Below are 20,524 nucleotides of genomic sequence, written 5' to 3'. Positions count from 1 at the left end.
TCAATGATATGCTTTGATGTCCCCATGCATACCTCCGACCCACCCCCATCCTCCCACCCTGTCAGACTGTCATAGTAATGCTTGAATGTTTTCACTTACAGTGGGGGAAATAAGTATTTGATCCCTTGCTGATTTTGTAAGTTTGCCCACTGACAAAGACATGAGCAGCCCATAATTGAAGGGTAGGTTATTGGTAACAGTGAGAGATAGCACATCACAAATTAAATCCGGAAAATCACATTGTTGAAAGTATATGAATTTATTTGCATTCTGCAGAGGGAAATAAGTATTTGATCCCCCACCAACCAGTAAGAGATCTGGCCCCTACAGACCAGGTAGATGCTCCAAATCAACTCGTTACCTGCATGACAGACAGCTGTCGGCAATGGTCACCTGTATGAAAGACACCTGTCCACAGACTCAGTGAATCAGTCAGACTCTAACCTCTACAAAATGGCCAAGAGCAAGGAGCTGTCTAAGGATGTCAGGGACAAGATCATACACCTGCACAAGGCTGGAATGGGCTACAAAACCATCAGTAAGACGCTGGGCGAGAAGGAGACAACTGTTGGTGCCATAGTAAGAAAATGGAAGAAGTACAAAATGACTGTCAATCGACAAAGATCTGGGGCTCCACGCAAAATCTCACCTCGTGGGGTATCCTTGATCATGAGGAAGGTTAGAAATCAGCCTACAACTACAAGGGGGGAACTTGTCAATGATCTCAAGGCAGCTGGGACCACTGTCACCACGAAAACCATTGGTAACACATTACGACATAACGGATTGCAATCCTGCAGTGCCCGCAAGGTCCCCCTGCTCCGGAAGGCACATGTGACGGCCCGTCTGAAGTTTGCCAGTGAACACCTGGATGATGCCGAGAGTGATTGGGAGAAGGTGCTGTGGTCAGATGAGACAAAAATTGAGCTCTTTGGCATGAACTCAACTCGCCGTGTTTGGAGGAAGAGAAATGCTGCCTATGACCCAAAGAACACCGTCCCCACTGTCAAGCATGGAGGTGGAAATGTTATGTTTTGGGGGTGTTTCTCTGCTAAGGGCACAGGACTACTTCACCGCATCAATGGGAGAATGGATGGGGCCATGTACCGTACAATTCTGAGTGACAACCTCCTTCCCTCCGCCAGGGCCTTAAAAATGGGTCGTGGCTGGGTCTTCCAGCACGACAATGACCCAAAACATACAGCCAAGGCAACAAAGGAGTGGCTCAGGAAGAAGCACATTAGGGTCATGGAGTGGCCTAGCCAGTCACCAGACCTTAATCCCATTGAAAACTTATGGAGGGAGCTGAAGCTGCGAGTTGCCAAGCGACAGCCCAGAACTCTTAATGATTTAGAGATGATCTGCAAAGAGGAGTGGACCAAAATTCCTCCTGACATGTGTGCAAACCTCATCATCAACTACAGAAGACGTCTGACCGCTGTGCTTGCCAGCAAGGGTTTTGCCACCAAGTATTAGGTCTTGTTTGCCAGAGGGATCAAATACTTATTTCCCTCTGCAGAATGCAAATAAATTCATATACTTTCCACAATGTGATTTTCCGGATTTAATTTGTGATGTGCTATCTCTCACTGTTACCAATAACCTACCCTTCAATTATGGGCTGCTCATGTCTTTGTCAGTGGGCAAACTTACAAAATCAGCAAGGGATCAAATACTTATTTCCCCCACTGTATATACACTGTCAGCTAGCACATTTGCTTATTTCCGATCTGACGAAGAAGGGCAACCTTCGAAAGCTAATCAAGAAATGTATTAAGTTATGTCCAATAAAAAAGGTATCATCTTATTTTCTTTTCCATGTTTTATTTTGTTTGATTTCTATTGATAACCTTAAGAGTGGACTAACACGGCTACCACACTCCTCTACTTTTGGAGTGCAGAATTAACCCATGTGGAGTCATTGGTGATGCTGTTTGAACATGACTGTGTCCAGAGGTCCAGGGGGAAAGCCTTCAAGGGCATCAATCACAGAAACTAGAAAGATGTATTTTCCAGTTTTGCAGGGTCAAGGATGGTATTAATCCTTGCCATGCACATTTTTTGGGTGTCTGTTTACAAAGTAAAAGCAAGCACATGCTTAATAGAGAGATCATGTTTAGTTTAGTTTATTGGTACTTCAAAATACAAATCAGCATAAAACAAAAGAGAAGGAACCTACAACTAATAATATGCCAATTGCAAACTGAAAGAAGAAAAGGTAAGAAATTAGTTTTGGTAGAAGAGGAAAAGTGGGAGCTTCATTGCAATACTGCAAATCCATCACCCAATCTAAGAGACACCTTCAAATGCTAAAATGAAAAGATGGGTCTTGAGAGAAACCTTAAAATGAGTGTCCGAGGTTTCAGCTTGAAGATCAGAAGGGAGGGAATTCCAGAGGGTTGGAGCTGTAAAGTAGAAGCTGAGCGTCCTGTGGATTCAAGTCGGTCTGACCAGCTGTCTGTGACCATAGCAGGGCCACCGAGAGTCTGAGCCGGGACAGGGGCAGGGCCACCGTTGGCAGGCACCCCTCAGGACTGCCGCTTCTGCACCCCTAGACCGCTGCATAGCCAGACTACAAAAATGAGGGGGGGGGGGCAGAGCCCAAAGTGTGGGGGGCACATTTTGCCCCACCTCCCTGCCCCCACTGCAATTCTACATACTTTGGCTGGCAGGGGTCCCCTTCCTCATTCCTCCAGTGCTGTTCTCCGCTGCATTACTTGCCCTGCAGCTGATTTTCCCCTCACATCGCACATTTGCAATACGTGAGGCAGGGGCGTAGCCAGACTTTGGCGGGAGGGGGGGTCTAGAGCCCTAGGTGAGGGGGCACATTTTAGCCCCCCCGGTGCCACCGACCCCCCCCGCCATTGCTGACACCTACCCCCCCGCCATTGCTGACCTCACCACTGCCGCCACCACCAACTTTTCCCCCCCCCGCCGACGACCCTCTCGACCTCCCCTCCCGCCGCCAACCCGCTGTCCTCTTCTTCCCGCAAAAGGCTTCCTTCTGTTTCTGACGTTCTGTAGAAACAGAAGGAAGCCTTTTGCGGGAAGAAGAGGACCTCGGCTGGTGGAGGTTGGGGTCCCCCGCCAGCAAAGGGAGGCGACGGCGACGGCGGGAGGAGGGGTTGAGAGGGTTGTTGGCAGGTTTTGTCCTTTAGGAAGACAGTCAAACCTTTTTTTAAACCCCGCAAAGCTAACTGCTTTTACTACAATCTCTGGCAATGAATCCCAGAGTTTAATTACACGTTGAGTGAAGAAATATTTTCTCTAATTTGTTTTAAATTTGTAGCTTCATTGTGTGCCATCAAGTCCCAGTATTTTTGGAAAGAGTAAACAATCGATTCCACTCATTATTTTACAGACCTCTATCATATCTCCCCTCAGCCATCTTTTCTCCAAGCTGAAGAGCCCTAGTCGCTTTAGCCTTTCCTCATAGGGAAGTCATCCCATCCTCTTTATCATTTTCGTTACCCTTCTCCGTACCTTTTCTAATTCCACTGTATCTTTTTTCAGATGCGGTGACCAGAACTGAACACAATATTCGAGGTGCGGGTCGCACCATGGGGTGATACAAAGGCATTATAACATCCTCATTTTTGTTTTCCATTCCTTTCCTAATAATACCTAACATTTTACTTGCTTTCTTAGCCACCACCACACACTGAGCAGAGGGTTTCAACGAATCATCAACGATGACGCTTAGATCCCTTTCCTGGTCGGTGACTCCTAACGTGGAACTTTGCATTACGTAGCTATAAGTCGGGTTCCTCTTTCCCACATGCATCACTTTGCACTTGCTCACATTAAACGTCATCTGCCATTTAGATGTCCATTCTCCCAGTCGCTAAGGTCCATCTCCTTAATGATATCTCAGCACTCTGAGGCATTGGAGTGTAATTTGCAGATTCTGGGATAGCTTTTCCCCCCACGTTTAGGGCTCTTCTCTTCCTGGTTGACAGTAAGAAGGGGGACCAGTAGATCCACCAACTCCTGCCTTCCTTCTCTTGTTTTAAGCTGGCTGGTCGATCTGATATTTTGGAAGAACACACCTGGCTGGGTTGTCTGCTGCTTTCCTCAGCTATTCCATGTGGATGTTGTGGCCTTTGGCCACCGCCAGCATTTTCTCAGGGTCAGGACAGACCCTGTGTTTCCTAAACGGGTCCTGATAAGTGGCAGCTGCTGAGTAACTCCTCTCAGGCATCTGGCTGGGAACAGGATTTGGGCACCGGGTGTCAGAGTGAGACCCCCCCCCCCCCCCCCCCTCCATCTCTCTCTCTGCCTCCTGTTTGCTGTCTATAAGTATAGATATAGCATAACAGGCTCAGGACACACAGAGGATCTCAGTACAAGGGAATGTCGGAATCGTTCAGCGCTGTTGAAGTTAAATGCGATCCGCAGCACCCTCGCCTTTTTTCTGAACCTCTCTTCTGGTTCGGTTTGGATCCGATCTAGCTCTCCTAGTGGGTCTGAAAGTCTGGGGGCCACTCTCTATGCTCCCCGGAGGAGACTTTAAGGTTTGTGATCTGATCTTCCGGGTTTAATCGGAACCAGAGCGCAAAGGGAGCGCTAGTCCCGGGGCCCCTCACCTTGCAGAGAAAGCCTCACCTGCGCCCCACCCCTCAAGCCCCGCCCCGCCACACCCTGCCCCGGAGGGGCGGAGCCCTGGGGCTCCCGGCTCTCAGCGCAAGCGGACGAACAAGCGAGATGTGGAGCAGCGCCGGGTCGGAACCATGCGCTCCGGGCTGCAGCTCTCCGCCCCGGCCACTCTCTGCCTGCTGCAGCCGCTCCTGCTCCTGCAGGTCTCCGCTTACTTCGGGTCAGTCTTCTCTTCTTTTTTATTTAATCTCTCTTTTTCTGCGTTCCTCCTTTTCTTTTCTTTCTTTCTAGCGTTGCTCTTTCTTTTCCTTTATCTTCTCTCTTCTTATTCTATTTTCTATCTAGATTCCTTCCGGGTTCTCTGATCTTTTATTGCAACCATATAAGATGTATCCATAGGGGATGTTCTATGTGAGGGTTTTTTTTTCTTCACTTTTCTAGTTTCTTTCTCATCTACATCTTTTTTTTGTTGTTTGCGTTTTAAAGTCTAAAATATGTATTTATTTTTTGTTCTCTTAATGCCGTGGGGGGGGGGGGGGGGGGGGGTTGTTGAAAATAACCTGAGAGGAAGGTGAAAACCCCTAAGAAACGGAATGTTAAAGGAGGAAATCTATAGCCCAGATCGCTTCCCCACAGCAAACTGAGGTAGAAGTAATGCACTGACTTTGGGGAGCAGCTTTCCCCTTCCTCCCGCAGTGGATCGAGGAGCAATTTCCAAAATGTTATGACAGTCCTGGCTTTAAATGTACTCGGGCCAGGCTGAGGATGTTGTTAACTGTGACTGGCACAGCTGGACAGGGTGCAACTTCTGGAGGCACCTTGCAATCTGCACCTGTTCCTGGGAGAGGGGAAAGATCTAATAGTTTGTATCTTTGCAAGCTGTGCTTAGCTTGGTATGAAAACCTTTGGCAGCCCAGAGAACTCCATGATTTTATGAACGACCCTGCCTCAAAAAAAACCCAAACAAAAACACCAATTTGAAGTCTAGGGCTATTAATATCATCGTAAATCCGAGTTTGCATGCCATACACCACCGCATTCTCAGGGTTTGCAAGAAAAAATTCTATTCTGTTGATTTTAAATGGGTATTTAATTATTATTATGATTTTGCACAGTTTAAAAAAAGCAAATGTGCTATATTAAAATTGATCGCTTTCATCATTGCAATAAAATTGCCCAGACAGGGAATGACATTGTTAAAAGTATGTGAATGGAACGAGACCCCCCCTCCCCCCCCTTCTAAAAACAATTTTTGCACAGGAAAACAGCAAGTTGGTTTTGTCTATGCTATTTTTGCTTGTTGCAAACCTCCTGGCTAATTCGGATTAGGGTGCCAACAAGAACCTGATCTTTTATGAAACATGTTGTATTCCTTTTTAATTTAATGTAACCCCTGACATTGGAAGACCTTATGGTGTCTTCCAAAGGTTTTCAGCATTAGAAATGGAAACTGGATGACCTTCCTTTTTACCAGTGCTGTAACTCAGACCCCCCCCCCCCCCCCAAACTACCATTTCTTTGCTTATATTTTTAAAATGACCTCTGTACATGTTACCTTAAATTGCAGCGGGACTTGTTACATGAACATATTGTTATGGAATCTTAACATAAAAATAAATATCTTATTTTTTTAAACATATTTTTTCTTACCCTTCCTAGATGGGGGGGGGGGGGGGGACATTTTCGGATTGGATTTTTAATACATTTGTGTGTGTGTGTGTGTGTGGGGGGGGGGGGGGGGCTCGGAGGCTGACAATGATCTTGCAAAATCTGCCTTTGGAAATTCGTGTAATTTTTTTCGATAACGTTTTGCCAAGGTTTCTGACGTGCTGCAGAGGGTTGTAAAATCAGACTTCAGGTGTTATTAGCTGTACTATATACCAAACGTCCGGGTCTCTCATACAGAACTGCAAAGCACATTGCAAAGTTTGCACACAATTACTTGATTAGGGAAGTGTGCATTGCTGATTACAACATGATATTAAATATGTTCACATACTTTATTACATATGATATTGACCATAGCTTTCTTAACTAGAATCAATATTTAGCCTACTTTTTCTAGTCTTAAACCATCTGGCATGCTTCCATAGCAGTTCCCCTTTCTAGTGATAGCTTTCTAAATTATTTGTTTAGTTATTTTCCTCCGTGGGAAAAGGCGAGGGAAGTATTTGTGGAAGTTTCACTACCATTAGTTTTTGTCTCTGTAGTTATTTGCCTTACCCTTAAAGGTGAGTTTAAATGGAGCCAGGCTCCGATTAGGTGAACGTTAGTAAACAGTAGCAACGTTACCACAGATTAGCATAAGTCAAATCTTTTATTTTGACTATTTTCCCAAGCGTTTAGGTTAGAGTTGGTTATCTTGGTTTGCTAGTGACGTCATCAGCTTTTTGCTTTTCTGTCTAGTAGCCCAGGGGTTCCGAATCTCGACCCAGTCCTCGGGACACACCCAGCCAGTCAGCTTTTCAGGATACCCGCAATGAATATGTATGAGATAAATTTGCATGCAGATCTCTGGCTGTCTTAAAAGCCCAAGGACTGGGTTGAGAACCCCTGTTCTAGCCTCTAATGTATCCTTTGAAAAGTAGCTGAGCAGGCAGGCTCTGGAGTGAAATATTGCCCTGGCCCTGAACTTGTAAAGGAAATGAGATCAGGTACCTCAGTGATGACATCTCTAGAAAATTCAGAGGTCCAATCTAGCATAAAATCAGGAACACGGTAGTTCATTTGCTTATTCTCCTGTTATTGTCTTGATCTTGCCTTCTGCCAGTCGTAATTATTACTACTATTATATACTAATTAGGGTAGGGTTACCATATGGCTCCAGAAAAAGGAGGACACATTGATCCAGTCCGGGTTTTGCTTCCGTTGAAAGCAATACATATAAAACCCAGACTGGCTCAATCTGGCCTCCTTTTTCTGGAGCCATATGGTAACCCTAATACCAGTGGCATAGCTATGTTGGGCCATGGGGGCCTGGGACCCCATGGATTTGGCCCTGGACCCCGCTGCCGATGACCCCCTCGACCCCCCTCCTGCTGCCAACCCTCCCCCGCCACAGCCGTCACTGTCACCTACCTTTGCTGGCGGGGACCCCAACCCCCGCCAGCCGAAGTCCTCTTCTTCCAGCGCAAGGCTTCGTTCTGTTTCTGTGAGTCTGACGTCCTGCACATACAACATGCAGGACGCCAGACTCACAGAAACACGTTGCTGGCTGATCTGCAAGGCTTCGTTCTGCACGTTGTACGTGCAGGACGTCAGACTCACAGAAACAGAATGAAGCCTTGTTCCCGGAAGAAGAGGACCTCGGCTGGTGGGGGTTGGGGTCCCCCGCCAGCAAAGGTAGGTGATGGCGGCAGTGGGGGAGGGTTGGCGGAGGGAAGGGGGGTCGAGAGGGTCGTCAGCAGGGGGGGGGTCAAAGTTGTTGTTGGTGGTGGTGGTGGCGGGGGGGGGTTGGCAATGGTGTGGGGGGGGGGGAGGTCGGTGGCGCCAGGGGGGGCTAAAATGTGCCCCCCTCACATCGAGCTCTGGACCCCCCTCCCACCGAAGTCTGGCTATGCCCCTGCCTAATACTAATCCCATCTATAACAAACTTCACACCAATCACTTCGGTGGGTATAAAAAGGAACTGTAGTTACCTTTTAAATTTGTTTTGTGTGTTCATAGATTTTCTTAAGGACTAGCACAGACCAACTTGGTCTAACAGGCTGCTAATCATGGCACTTTCATTTTTTAATATGTGCCAAAACGTGCAATCTCAAACACAGACTGGGTAAAGAGCCACATAGCTTTTCAGGTCCTGGGTGGCAATGTGGTACTTTACACAGTCTACGTTTGTGCTTAAGACTGCACATTTTGGCATATATTAAAAAACAAAAGTGCCTTGATTAACAGCCTGTTAAGTTTAATTTCTTTTATTGATTTTCGATACAAATACAATCAAGAGCTCACAACATAACAACAAGTAACATTTTACAAAGTATGGCAATACCGGAGCTCACATGTAAGAAGTAGCTATCCATATCTAGGTTTAAAATTAAGTTAAGAAAAGAGATAGGCAGAAAAGAGAAAAAGGAGGGAAAGAGGTGGGGGCTGGAGGGTACAGATCAAAGTATAAAACATGCATAGGCCATAAAACACATCTAATTGAATGCTTATCGCTGTACAATGCCGAAATATGACACAAGTGGTAGCCATTTCTCCCGATATGTAGCAAAGCGAGAAGATGTCTTTATAAGGTGTGATTCGTATTTGTAGATTTGGAGCACTAAGTTCCACCATTCCTGGTAGGTGGCTTGGTGCAAGGATTTCCAATGCGAGAAAATTACCTTCAATGCTAAAGATACCATGTTGCTAACAAGAGACCCATTACTATGAGTCAGCAGACTCATATGAGTAGCCTGTTAGACCAAGTTGGTCTGTGCTAGTCCTTAAGAAAATCTATGAACACAAAACAAATTTAAAAGGTAACTGTAGTTCTTTTTATGCCCACCGAAGTGATTGGTGTGGTTTGTTATACATGGGATTAGTACAGTGGGTCCCAAACCTGGTCCTGACTGGCACCCCAGCCAATCGGGTTTTCAGGATACCCACAATGAATATTCATGAAAGAGATTTGCATGCACTGCCTTCATTGCATGCAAATGTATCTCATGAATATTCATTGTGGATCAGGGGCGTATCAACGTGGGGTCACAGGGGCCTGGGCCCCCGCAGATTTCACCCTGGACCCCCCTACCACCGTCAACCCTCCCCACTGCCGTTGCTTACCTTTGCTGGCGGGGGACCCCAACCCCCGCCAGCCGAGGTCCGCTTCCACCTGCCGCTGCCTTTAAAAATATTTCTTCAGCTGGTGGGGGACCCCAACCTCCACCAGCCGACCCGAGGTCTTTAAAGTTCTTCTTCGTCCTCCGTGGCCGTGCTGCTGTTGAAAGCTGTTGAATCTAGTTCGGAGTCTGACGTCGCAGCACGTTGTAGCAGCAAGGCCACGGAGGACGAAGAAGAACTTTAAAGACCTCGGGTCGGCTGGCGGGGGTTGGGGTCGCCCGCCAGCTGAAGAAATATTTTTAAAGGCAGCGGCAGGTGGAAGCGGACCTCGGCTGGCGGGGGTTGGGGTCCCCCGCCAGCAAAGGTAAGCAACGGTAGCGGGGGAGGGTTGACGGCGGGAGGGGGGTGGAGAGAGTCGTTGGTGGCGGGGGGGTCTGGCAATGGCGGGGGGGGGGGGGTCTGGCAATGGTGGGGGGGTCAGTGGGGGGCTAAAATGTGCCCCCTCCCTCTGGCTGTGGCCCCCCCCTACCACCGGAGTCCAGATACGCCCCTGTTGTGGATATCCTGAAAGCCAGACTGGCTGGGGTGCCTCCAAGACCAGGTTTGGGAACCACTGGATTAGTAAATAGTGGTTTTGAATCTGTTTCCCCTTGTTTTGGGACAGTAATCATAATTATAGCAGGAGCAGCAAAACATCTTTTTACTTGCAGGGTATAAGCAAAACAAATCTCTGCCCTGTTGATGCTTCTGTGGTGCAAAACTTTTCTGGGACCTTGACCTCGTGCCTTCTCCCCCCCCCCCCCCCGCTCCCCCCACCCCATTCCGCTGCTTTTGAATCCAGGTGCCTAATTTTCATCACCTCTTTTTTTCTCTGTTGCAATTGGGGTTGGCGAAGGAGGGAGTGTTTCAGAGGAATGTGGTCTTTGGTCTGGAAATCTACCTTAAACGATAGTGGACGTTGGTATGGTCAGATGTTTTCTGGAGTTTGCAAATGGTGGGTTGGAAGTGTAAGAGGTGCAGAAATGCTAAACCTGATAGTCAGTCAGTCTCTCCTTCTGAAAAAGTTCTAATGTTTTGACATGAAATCGGGCTTGAAATAAAGGTATTCCTCTTTCCTCTCCTTTTTCTATTTTTCTGTCTCCTACATTTTTTCTCTCTTTTAAAAAAATCTCACCATAGTCCTCTCTTTCTCCATTTTCTGTCTCTTTCTCTCTAGCTTTTCTGGATGTTCTTATCTCGCCTCTTTTTTTATCGCTCCTTCCTCCTCGGCATCTCTTTGCCCTTTTCATTCTCCTTTATGTTTTGTATTCTGTTGCTCTGGTTGCATTTCTTTTCTTTCCTCCTTTCCCCTTTCTCTCGCTCTCTTTCCCTTCACGTGGAAGTTACCAGTGTAGGAAGGAATGAGGTGCCCTATTACCAGTCAGCCTGGAAAGATACAAACTATCAGATCTTCTCTTCTTCCTGAAACAGGGCAAATTGCAAGATTATCTCCAGAAGTTGCACCCCTGTCCAGCTGTGCCAGCCACAGTTATAGATATGTATATCGGCCTGATCCCAGTGCATTTAAAGCTAGGACTGTAATAACATCCAGTTCATTTTCAGTCTAGTGATTAAAGACAGATAAGAACAGGATGTGTTGACTGTACTCTGCCCATCTCTTTGGGCTTTGATAATGGTGGAGTAGGTTGGACCCTATAAGGTGCAGATGTCCTTTCTAAACAGAGAGATATATTTATTACCAGCTATGGGTGCAGTCAGGGCTGGTGTAAGAGTGCACCTTAGGTGAGCATTCAGCTCTGCATCCCTTGTCATTTAATATTTACATTCCTAGCAGCATCCTCCCCCCCCCCCCCTTCACACACACAACTTTGATAATTTGATAAGAACAAGAACAGTCATACTGGGTGCAGTGGCGTTCTTAGGGGGGTGCGGTGGGTGCGGTCCGCCCCGGGTGCACACCGCTGGGGGGGGTGCCTTGCGCGCCTGTCCTCCGTTCGTACCATGCTTCTGCTCTGCCCCGGAACAGGACTTCCTGTTCCGAGGCAGAGAAGAAGCATGGAACGAACGGAGGACAGGTGAGCATGGCACCGCCCCAGCGGCATGCACCCGGGGGGGGGGGGGTGTTCTTTCGCGGGGGTGTCCTTTCGCCGGGGGGGGGGGGTCATGCTGCATCCGGGGGGGGGGGGCGCTTCACCCGGGGGCGGGGCGCATCGGCGATCCGCCCCGGGTGTCAGCCCCCCTAGGAACACCACTGACTGGGTGAGACCAATGGTCCATCTAGCCCAGTATCCTGTTTCCAACAGTGGCCAATCCAGGTCACAAGTACCTGGCAGAAACCCAAATAGTAGCAAGATTCACGCTATCCATCCCAGGGCAAGCAGTGGCTTCCCCATGTCTATCTCAATAATAGACTATGAACTTTTCCTCCAACAACTTGTCCAAACCTTTTTTTAAACCCAGATACACTAACCGCTGTTACTACATCCTCCGGCAACGAGTTCCAGAGCTTAACTATTTGCTGACTGAAAAAAATAATTACTCCTATTTGTTTTTTTTGTTACATTTGTACCCTGTGCTTTCCCACTCATGGCAGGCTCAATGTGGCTTACATGGGGCAATGGAGGGTTAAGTGACTTGCCCAGAGGCACAAGGAGCTGCCTGTGCTGGGAATCAAACTCAGTTCCTCAGGGCCAAAGTCCACCACCCTAACCACTAGGCCACTCCTCCACTGTTGCTACTATTGGAGATTCTACATGGAATGTTGCTATTCCACCAATGTGGCCGCGCAGGCTTCTGCTTCTGTGAGTCTGACGTCCTGCACATACGTGCAGGACGTCAGACTCACAGAAACAGAAGCCTGCGCAGCCTTCTACATGGACTGTTGCTAGTGGAATAGCAACATTCCATGTAGAATCTCCAATAGTATCTATTTTATTTTTGTTACATTTGTACCCTGCGCTTTCCCACTCATGGCAGGCTCAATGCGGCTTACATGGGGCAATGGAGGGTTAAGTGACTTGCCCAGAGTCACAAGGAGCTGCCTGTGCCGGGAATCGAACTCAGTTCCCCAGGACCAAAAGTATTTCCAAGTAACTTCATTGTGTGTCCCCTGGTCTTTGTACTTTTTTCAATGAGTACAAAAATCGATTCACTTCTACCCGTTCTACACCACTCAGGATTTTGTAGACCTCAATCATATACCTCCCCTCAACAGTCTCTTTTCCAGGCTGAACAGCCCTAACCTCTTTAGCCTTTCCTCATATGAGAGCAGTTCCATCCCCTTTATCATTTTGGCCTCTCATCAGCATCACAACAACCATCATTCTCAGAACAATTCTGCAAAAATATATATTTGGATACCATACTTTTAAAGATTAAACTTGCTTTTCTAAATATATACATAATGAAGGCAATTTCCAAAAGCCCTTTACAAGGCCAAATGGGTATTTGAAAATTACCTATGTAAAAGTAGTAACTGATCGGGGTCATACTGAGGGTTGTGTGAATGGTGGCAGCAAAAAGGGTCCCCATCCTTGGTCTCCTTGGCCATGACACAGTGGGTAGGGTGGGAGCCAGAGGCATAGCCAGACACCCAATTCTGGGTGGGCCTGGGCCCAAGATGGGTGGGCAGAAGAACTCCGCCCTGTCCCACAAGTGATTTGGTTTCTTCCTTTCTCACCTGCATGCCATATGGTCTCTCAAACATCCCCCTCCCCTGCATACCTTTTAAATAACAGATTTTCCCCCGGCAGTGAGCAGCAATTAATACACTGCTCATGTTGGCCCCACAGCCTTCCCTCTGATGCGACTTCCTGTTTCCACATAGGCAGGAATACATCAGAGGGAAGGCTGTGGGGCCTGTGCGAACAGTATGTAACAGCCGCTGCTCGCTGCAGGCGAAGATCTGCTATTTACAAGGAGGGACAGTTGTTGGGAGTTTTTGGCTGGTGGGGCTTAGGGATCCCTGCCAGCCACCATAGGAGCCAACTTTTCAAAATTATTGGGGGTGCTAAGCCCAATGGAAATAACCCTTCCCTGGACATGTACATGGAAGTTTCTCAATATTGGGGGTGCTCAGGCACCCACAGAGCCGGCTCCTATGCCAGCCACATTATAGGTGTGCTGCTACTGGGTGGGCCTGGGCCCACCCTTGGCTACGCCACTGGTGGGAGCACCAGGGGTCATGTCATCCACCAGGGCACAATTCTAGCTTACTAGGGTCCTGGAGCTGGTGGTTCTTTGAGTTTGTGTAGCTGTCAAGATCTGTCAAGATCTTTTGATTGCATCTGCTCATTGCTGGCTCCCAAAAGCTGCTTCCCTAGGTGATATCTAATTTGCTCAATGGTTGGGCTGGCCCTGGGTGCAGATACCAGTCTGGCACATCGCCTGTGAGACGAGTTTGGAGGGCTGCCATGTTGCAGTTTATTTGGATTTTGTGCATTGTAGTATTTTCAGGATGTAAGTTCTGGGGAAACAGCCTGGAATGCAGTTCTGCCACTTTTCAGACTCCAAGGGGCCAATGGAGAAAGGCTTATGGGAGAGCCGGGTGCAGATGTCTGAGTGAGGGATTTCTACTGTGAGCATAATACCGTAACATGCAAGAAGCATACTGCATGCAAATTTGTTTGCATGGCAGCAAATATGGGGGGAGTACGCTGGATGCACGTGCATGAGGTTTTGCGGTGAGCGTGGCTTCCTGTGCTCATGTCCAAACGAAAAATGAAATGAAATCAGTGCTTGTTTTTCTGCACCTAAATGAGAGCATTGCACAAACTGTTTACACTTGAAATTTTTGAGAGGCTCATATTTAGGCGTAGAACAGGTTGCTGATGTGACCTTTCACTTTCAGTTTAGTTCTGACATGTGCACATCTTTCTTATTTACCATCTGCCCAGTGGCCTAGCGAGGGTGGCTGCCACCCGGGGTGGTTCGCAGCTGCGCAGCCCCCCCCCCCCAGCTGCAGCATGACACCCCCCCTTGGCGCATCACCCAAGCCCCCCCCCCCGAGTGCATTCTTGCCTGCCGGGTGCACGCCGCTGGGGAGGTGTCGGTTCCGCTGGTTCCCTGCTCCCTCTGCCCCGGAACAGACCTGTTCCGGAGCAGCGGGAGCAGGGAACCAGCGGAGCCGACACCCCCCCCCCCAGCAGCGTGCACCCGGAGCGGACCGCCCCCACTGCCCCGTCCTTGCTACGCCACTGCATCTGCCTTTAAAACTTGCATGGGCTTCCTTCCACTTGCATAACAAAATCAGAACTTAAATGTGACGTTGAAAGACTGACAAGAAATCCTCTCTGTAAAACTTTCTACATCACCCTGGATCCTTGTGCAAAAATGTTGTCTTGTGCATGCGTCAGGAGTGGGTGGCCTGCTCTCTACGTTGCACAGAATACCTTAATGAGCTCATTAGCATATCCTTTAATGCAGCCAGCACTGTGTCTTCTCATGCTGAACCACCTGCAGAATTTCTGTGCATCTCGTTGGAATTGCAATTTCCTTTCAGCGTCCATCGCTGTTTCAAAATCGGTCATTTTAACCGTGGTTATAAATGCACTCGGTGTTTAACGGTGACTTTTGAGCATCAGGACCTGAATCCATCCCACTCCTGTTGCTCCTGACCCTGGCCATCTCCTCCTCTGATTCCACAGTTCCACTTCATTTCTTTGTAGAAATGAAGCCTCTAATATTTTAAAACCCACTTAATATAATGGAAGACACTTGCTTCACCCAGTACAATCAAGGCATGAGATACACTTCTGATATACATCACACAGACGTTGCTGCTGCTTACGCATTTCAAACATCTTATTTTACTGTATGGCCTTCCAGGGTCTGAACCACTGATGTGTCCAACTCGGCTATCTTGCTTCCTGTTTGCATTTACCCAGAGCCATTATGGGACATTTGCATGTTTATTGCTCCTGGATTTATTCTTGCTATTTGGTTGTTCCTTCTCCATTTACTTGCTTCCATTTTATCATTTTTATGAGTGGTTATTGTTTTTTATTGTTGCTCCTTTGCTTTGGAGACTGCAATAGGAAAAATAAGGAAAAAAACAAATTGGAAATAAAACTTGATAATGCTGATATGAGGCCTATCCTGAGTGGTTTTTTTCATTGAAATTTTTTCCCTTCACAAAACAGAGCAGGTCTGAAATTATTACAGCCACCAATAAATCGAGAGCAATTCTCCTACTTAACAGCTGCTAAGTAATGATAATAAGACCTTATAGAGCTCTGTCGATTTTAAGCAGACTTTGGCCAAGGTGAAAACATAATCAGTTTTTTTTTTGATTGGCCTTCAATCTTGTTATTTCTCATTATTTCAGAACTTTTTCTTCCTGGAAGGTGGATTCCTTATTTGCCGGGCTGAATATCATGTTCAGGTCTTTTTTTTCTAGAGCTGAGACTTTAGAGGAAAATTGGGAGACACGGTTGGCCGGTCACCTCCTAAAAGACTCTTCTTAAGTCTCAAAGCATTTTTTTTTGGGGGGGGGGGGGGGAGGATTTCTAAGGACTATGAGTGGGATGGTAATGGGAGTTTTGAGGGTGAGTTTGGATATGGATTTAGTTGTATTTTGTTTGATTGATTGTTTTGATGTGCACTGCTTTGATTTTGTTTTGTTTTTTTTGTCACGTGCAGGCATTATATAAGAATTTTAATACATAAAAATAAATGTAAGCAGGGGCGTAGCCAGACACCCACATTTGGGTGGGCCTGGGCCCAAGATGGGTGGGCAGAAGATTGGTCTCTCACTCGCTTGCCTGCATGCCATGTGGTCTCTCAAACATCCCCCCTACCCCGCATACTTTTTAAATAGCAGATTTTCACCGGCAGCGAGCAGCAACTAATACACACTGCTCATGTTGGCCCCACAGTCTTCCCTCTGATGCAACTTCCTGTTTCCACATAGGCGGGAATACATCAGAAGGAAGGCTGGTATGCAGGAGGGACGGTTGTTAGGAGTTTTAGGCTGGTGGGGCTTGGGGATCCCTGCCAGCCACATCATAGGTGTGCTGCAACTGGGTGGGCCTGAGCCCAAAGGGGGTGGGCCTGGGCCCATCCAGGCCCACCCTTGGCTATGCCACTGAATGTAAGGCTCTCATATTCAGAGTTCCTTTTTTTCTGAAATAAATAACTTGTAGCCCAGTCTGGCATGAGGTAAAAATTGTATCTGAGTCTACAACACAGCAGTGGTTAAATGTGACATCAAACAACAAGGAAAAGGGAGGAAAAGATTTCAGAAGCTTGGTCACCTTTTTCTCAAAATAGTGAACAACAAGCTAGAAAAAAGCCTTTATTAGTCAGAAAACCTCCCTTGGTTGGCTACTCGACAATTGCATTGAATCTGCACTAAAACCCGAGAAGCTGATTCTCATGAAACTTATTGTGAAATGGAGAGCAAACCTCGAGCAGTGGTTGCCAGTTGTACTTCTATTTGCAATCTAATAATTGAAAATTGAAATGGTTTGAATGACGCTGAATATTTTGCATATTGGTGACATTGTACAAGATATTATAAAACACACTATAACAACATTTTGGAGGGAGGTTTGTCTGACTAATGATAGCTTTTTTGTAGCTCGTTGTTCATTATTTTGAGAAAAAGATGACTGAGCTTTTGAAGTCTTTCCCTCCCAATTCTTTGTTGTTTGGTCTCACATTTAACCACTAGTGAAAAATGTGTTATGGATTCAGACACTTGTTTTATATTTATATATTTGAGTGAATTCTTTGTCCATCATTTTTGGAAGAATGAAGTAAAAGAGGATGTCTGAAGCCTTTTTCTTTCAGTTACAACTATAAAAAAAATGTTCCTTTCTTTTAAGATGTGCACTGCTTGTAATCTAACCAAGTAGAGAACTGTCTTCTCTGATAGTGAGGACATTAAAGATGTGTGTTATAGGCAGGGCATTTTTTGAGGGGGTACTTGGAAGTACTGAGTACTGGCACCTTTTCCATTGTCTGCTAAAATTGACCCATGGTCCCCAAGTTTTAATGAAAGAGCTCAGGCCCTACACACCAATTCTGCCTTGTCATAGATTCTGTGACTGGTTGCAGGGGGCCTGGCCATTGTAGGGTGGGTCCCTCAGTGATCACCCCACCCCTGAAGGGTGGCCTAGCATTTGAGTGCCGGCACCTTTTTTTACTAGAAAAAACACACTGGTTATAGGGCTGAACCAAATATTCATATTCGATTTGATTCAGCCCTGAACAGTGCCCCGAATACAGTATTCATATTTGGCCGAATAGTGATTTAAATTTGAATATGAATAATCTGAGGTTCTACTGTGTGAAATCCTACTGAAATAAACACTTGATCTCTGATTTATTATTTGTTATGTTAAAACTCAGTGCCCATTATTCGTATTCAGCTGAATAATATTTTTCATTATTCATATTCGGCTGAATACTAAAATATGCTGTTCAGTACAGCTGTAATCTATTATAGCTCATTTAGTTAGTTATTGCATAAAACTATGCAGATTACAACCATGCATACATAATAAAACATACATCATAACAACCTTCATGAAACAAATGCAACAAGCTAAAACACATTTCTAAAAGCAATCGATAAAATTAATACACAGAAAAAAAAATAAACTGAAAAATAAAGGAGTTGGGTTGGCTAATTTCTCTCTCTCTCACCTCTGTTCACCCTCTTACACCACCCAAGCATCACCCCCTCCCCCTCCGCCATCCCTGCGCCACAATCAACTTATTTAAATAGCTTGATCATTGATACATCATTTTACTTCAGAATCTTCCTCATCTTTACTTTTTGGGCTGGCTTGGTGCAGGGGCGTAGCCAGATCTCATGGTGGGAGGGGGCCAGAGTCCAAGGTGAGGGGGCACATTTTGGTCTGCCGCCCCACCGCTGCCACCCCCCGCCGCCTCGCCGCCCTGCCGCCCTGCCGCCCTACTGCTCCCATCCACTGCCACAGCAACCTCGCCAGCTGAAGTCTTGTCCAGCGCCGGTCTATGGCACTGCCGCGTTGCCTGCCCTGCTCTGTCTTCCCCTCATGTCCTGCACACTCCCCTGCCAGCAAAACCAGGGGCCCAGAGGAAATTTGGGGGGCCCAGGCCCCTGTGGCCCCATGTAGCTACTCCACTAGCTTGGTGGCTCAGTTGCAGTGTTGTGGCTTAGGAGATGTTGAGACCTGGTTTCATTTCTTGATTCAAGTCTTCAGTTTTGTGGGTTGACCACTGTGCTATGGCACCACCTAGTGGTCAGATTCCATTTCGTGATTATAGAGTTTCCTGTCAAGGACCATTATTACAAATGGAGTAAAGTAAGAGGACAAAAATCCCCAGGGTGTTTCAAGGTTTAGAGTGTCAGGCCCATCTCTAGCTCTGCTAAAAGCCTATAGGAGCAGATGGAAATGGCTAGCAAGTGAAAAGCTTGTTTTTTTTTTTCTTTAAAGATTTGTCTTATTCTGTATTGAGGTAGAATGTATATGTCATTACTAAACAAAGAGGATCTTTTACTAAAGCTTAGCTTGAGTTATCTGCAGCAGGGCCCATTTTATTCCTATAGGTGAAGCTGCAGATAACGAGCTAAGCTTTAGTAAAAGACCCCCCCCCCCCCCCATATATCCTGTACAGGAGAAAGGGAAGAGAAATGCAAATGCTGGACACAGAGTATGGACAGGAAGGGCAGAGATGCTGGTTGCAGGGCATGGGAAGAATTGAAGAAAGGGTGAAGTTAATGAGAGACTGGGAAGGAGAGAGAGAAACAGGGAATGGGGGGGGGGGGGGGAGAGATGGAAAGCTGTAGGTATGAAAAAAAAAGAGTTTTAGGACTGAATGGTGAGAAGGAAGGGTGAACTGGAGTGAACAGAGAAGCAGAAAAACAAATTGAATAAAGCTGGAAGTGAAGGCTTAGTGCAGGAGATGGATGTAAAGGAGGAAGTGAAGACAGGAGAAGAGAAAAGAAGTAGTAAATGGACATTAGATCCTGCAAACAGAATTAAGAGAAGAGAGAAGAAAGCAGAGACCAGAGCCTGGGAGTGAGACAATTTGAAAAATAAAAGGATAGTTAACAATTTAGCAGCCTTTTTACTAAAGTGTATTTAACACGCGGTTAATGCCTGTAAAGAGGCTACCGCATAACCATGTTAAAGAGCTTTGTGGTAGTTAACCTGTTACCAAGCATTAAACCACAATGTAGTTTGTCTAAATTTATCTGTCGGGGGAGTGGCATGGATGGAGAGTGGGCATGGAAGGGTCAGCTAGCTAGCACTTTACACTTACGACCAGCTAATTGCTAGCAGGAGAGCGCTTAGCAGATCCTCAGTAAGAGGCAGGAAGAGCTTCTGTGTTAATTGGGAGCAGTTACCACACATTAATCGGAATGTTATTCCATGACCTTCAATAAAATAAAAACAGTGGGGATGTCACTTCTTAATGCAGCATTCATTTTGGACTTGTTGTGCGTTATAACCCTATGTTATAGTGTACAGGCTACCAGTACCTTACAGGACTAAATTTATGTTTAATTTTCAAGGTCCTCAGACAAAATGGGCCAGAGTACTTAAAGAATAAGCTAGCCCTTTACACACCTTTGAGACCCCTAAGGTCCTCTCGAGGATCATCACTATATGTATTCTCATCAAAAGAAATTGTACGTTATGATACCCATCAGCGGGTCTTCTCAGGAGTAGCCCCCACGTTCTGGAATTTACTCCTAGAGGGCCTATGTATAACTCGAGACTACCTCTACTTCAGGAAGCAGGTGAAAGCCTGGCTCTTCCCCCAAAACCTTTAATACGTAGGGTGACTGCTTATACATACATCACTCTGCACCTGGACTAGCTTGCTATACCCACTGTAACTTAGACCAGTTCCTTATGTCTTGATTAGCTGTATTGCCTTTAGTTTGGCCACCCATTTATTTATCCCAACTGACCGTGCCAAGCACCTTGTCCCCATCTATATATCTGTATTTGCCCCCTCAGCTATATGGTAAGCTGTATTTATTTATTTTATTTATTAGGAATTCACTCAAGGCGGTGTACAGTAAGAATAGAACAAACATTAGTATCATTAGCATAGCAATGTTATTTGAATGTTCTAATTGTGTGCTTATTATATATTCACTCCATCACTATTATGCTTGCATCGTATTATATCTTTGTTATTTGAATTTCAGAGCTGTTAA

General features: G+C 46.3%; 1 protein-coding gene across 1 annotated transcript in view; it reads left to right on the top strand.

Moving 5' to 3' along the window:
• Window positions 1-4,730: 4,730 nt before the first annotated feature.
• Window positions 4,731-20,524, top strand: part of WNT9B (Wnt family member 9B) — a 31,298-nt gene continuing 15,504 nt past the window's right edge. Inside the window, exon 1 of the mRNA XM_030220482.1 lies at window positions 4,731-4,816. Coding sequence (XP_030076342.1) covers window positions 4,731-4,816 — 86 coding nt within the window. The remainder of the gene's footprint in view (window positions 4,817-20,524) is intronic.

The sequence above is a fragment of the Microcaecilia unicolor genome, chromosome 12, assembly GCF_901765095.1.
Source record: "Microcaecilia unicolor chromosome 12, aMicUni1.1, whole genome shotgun sequence".
NCBI lineage: Eukaryota > Metazoa > Chordata > Amphibia > Gymnophiona > Siphonopidae > Microcaecilia > Microcaecilia unicolor.
The sequence above is the reverse complement of the archived record's forward strand: the minus strand, read 5'-3'. Positions and strand labels throughout refer to the sequence as shown.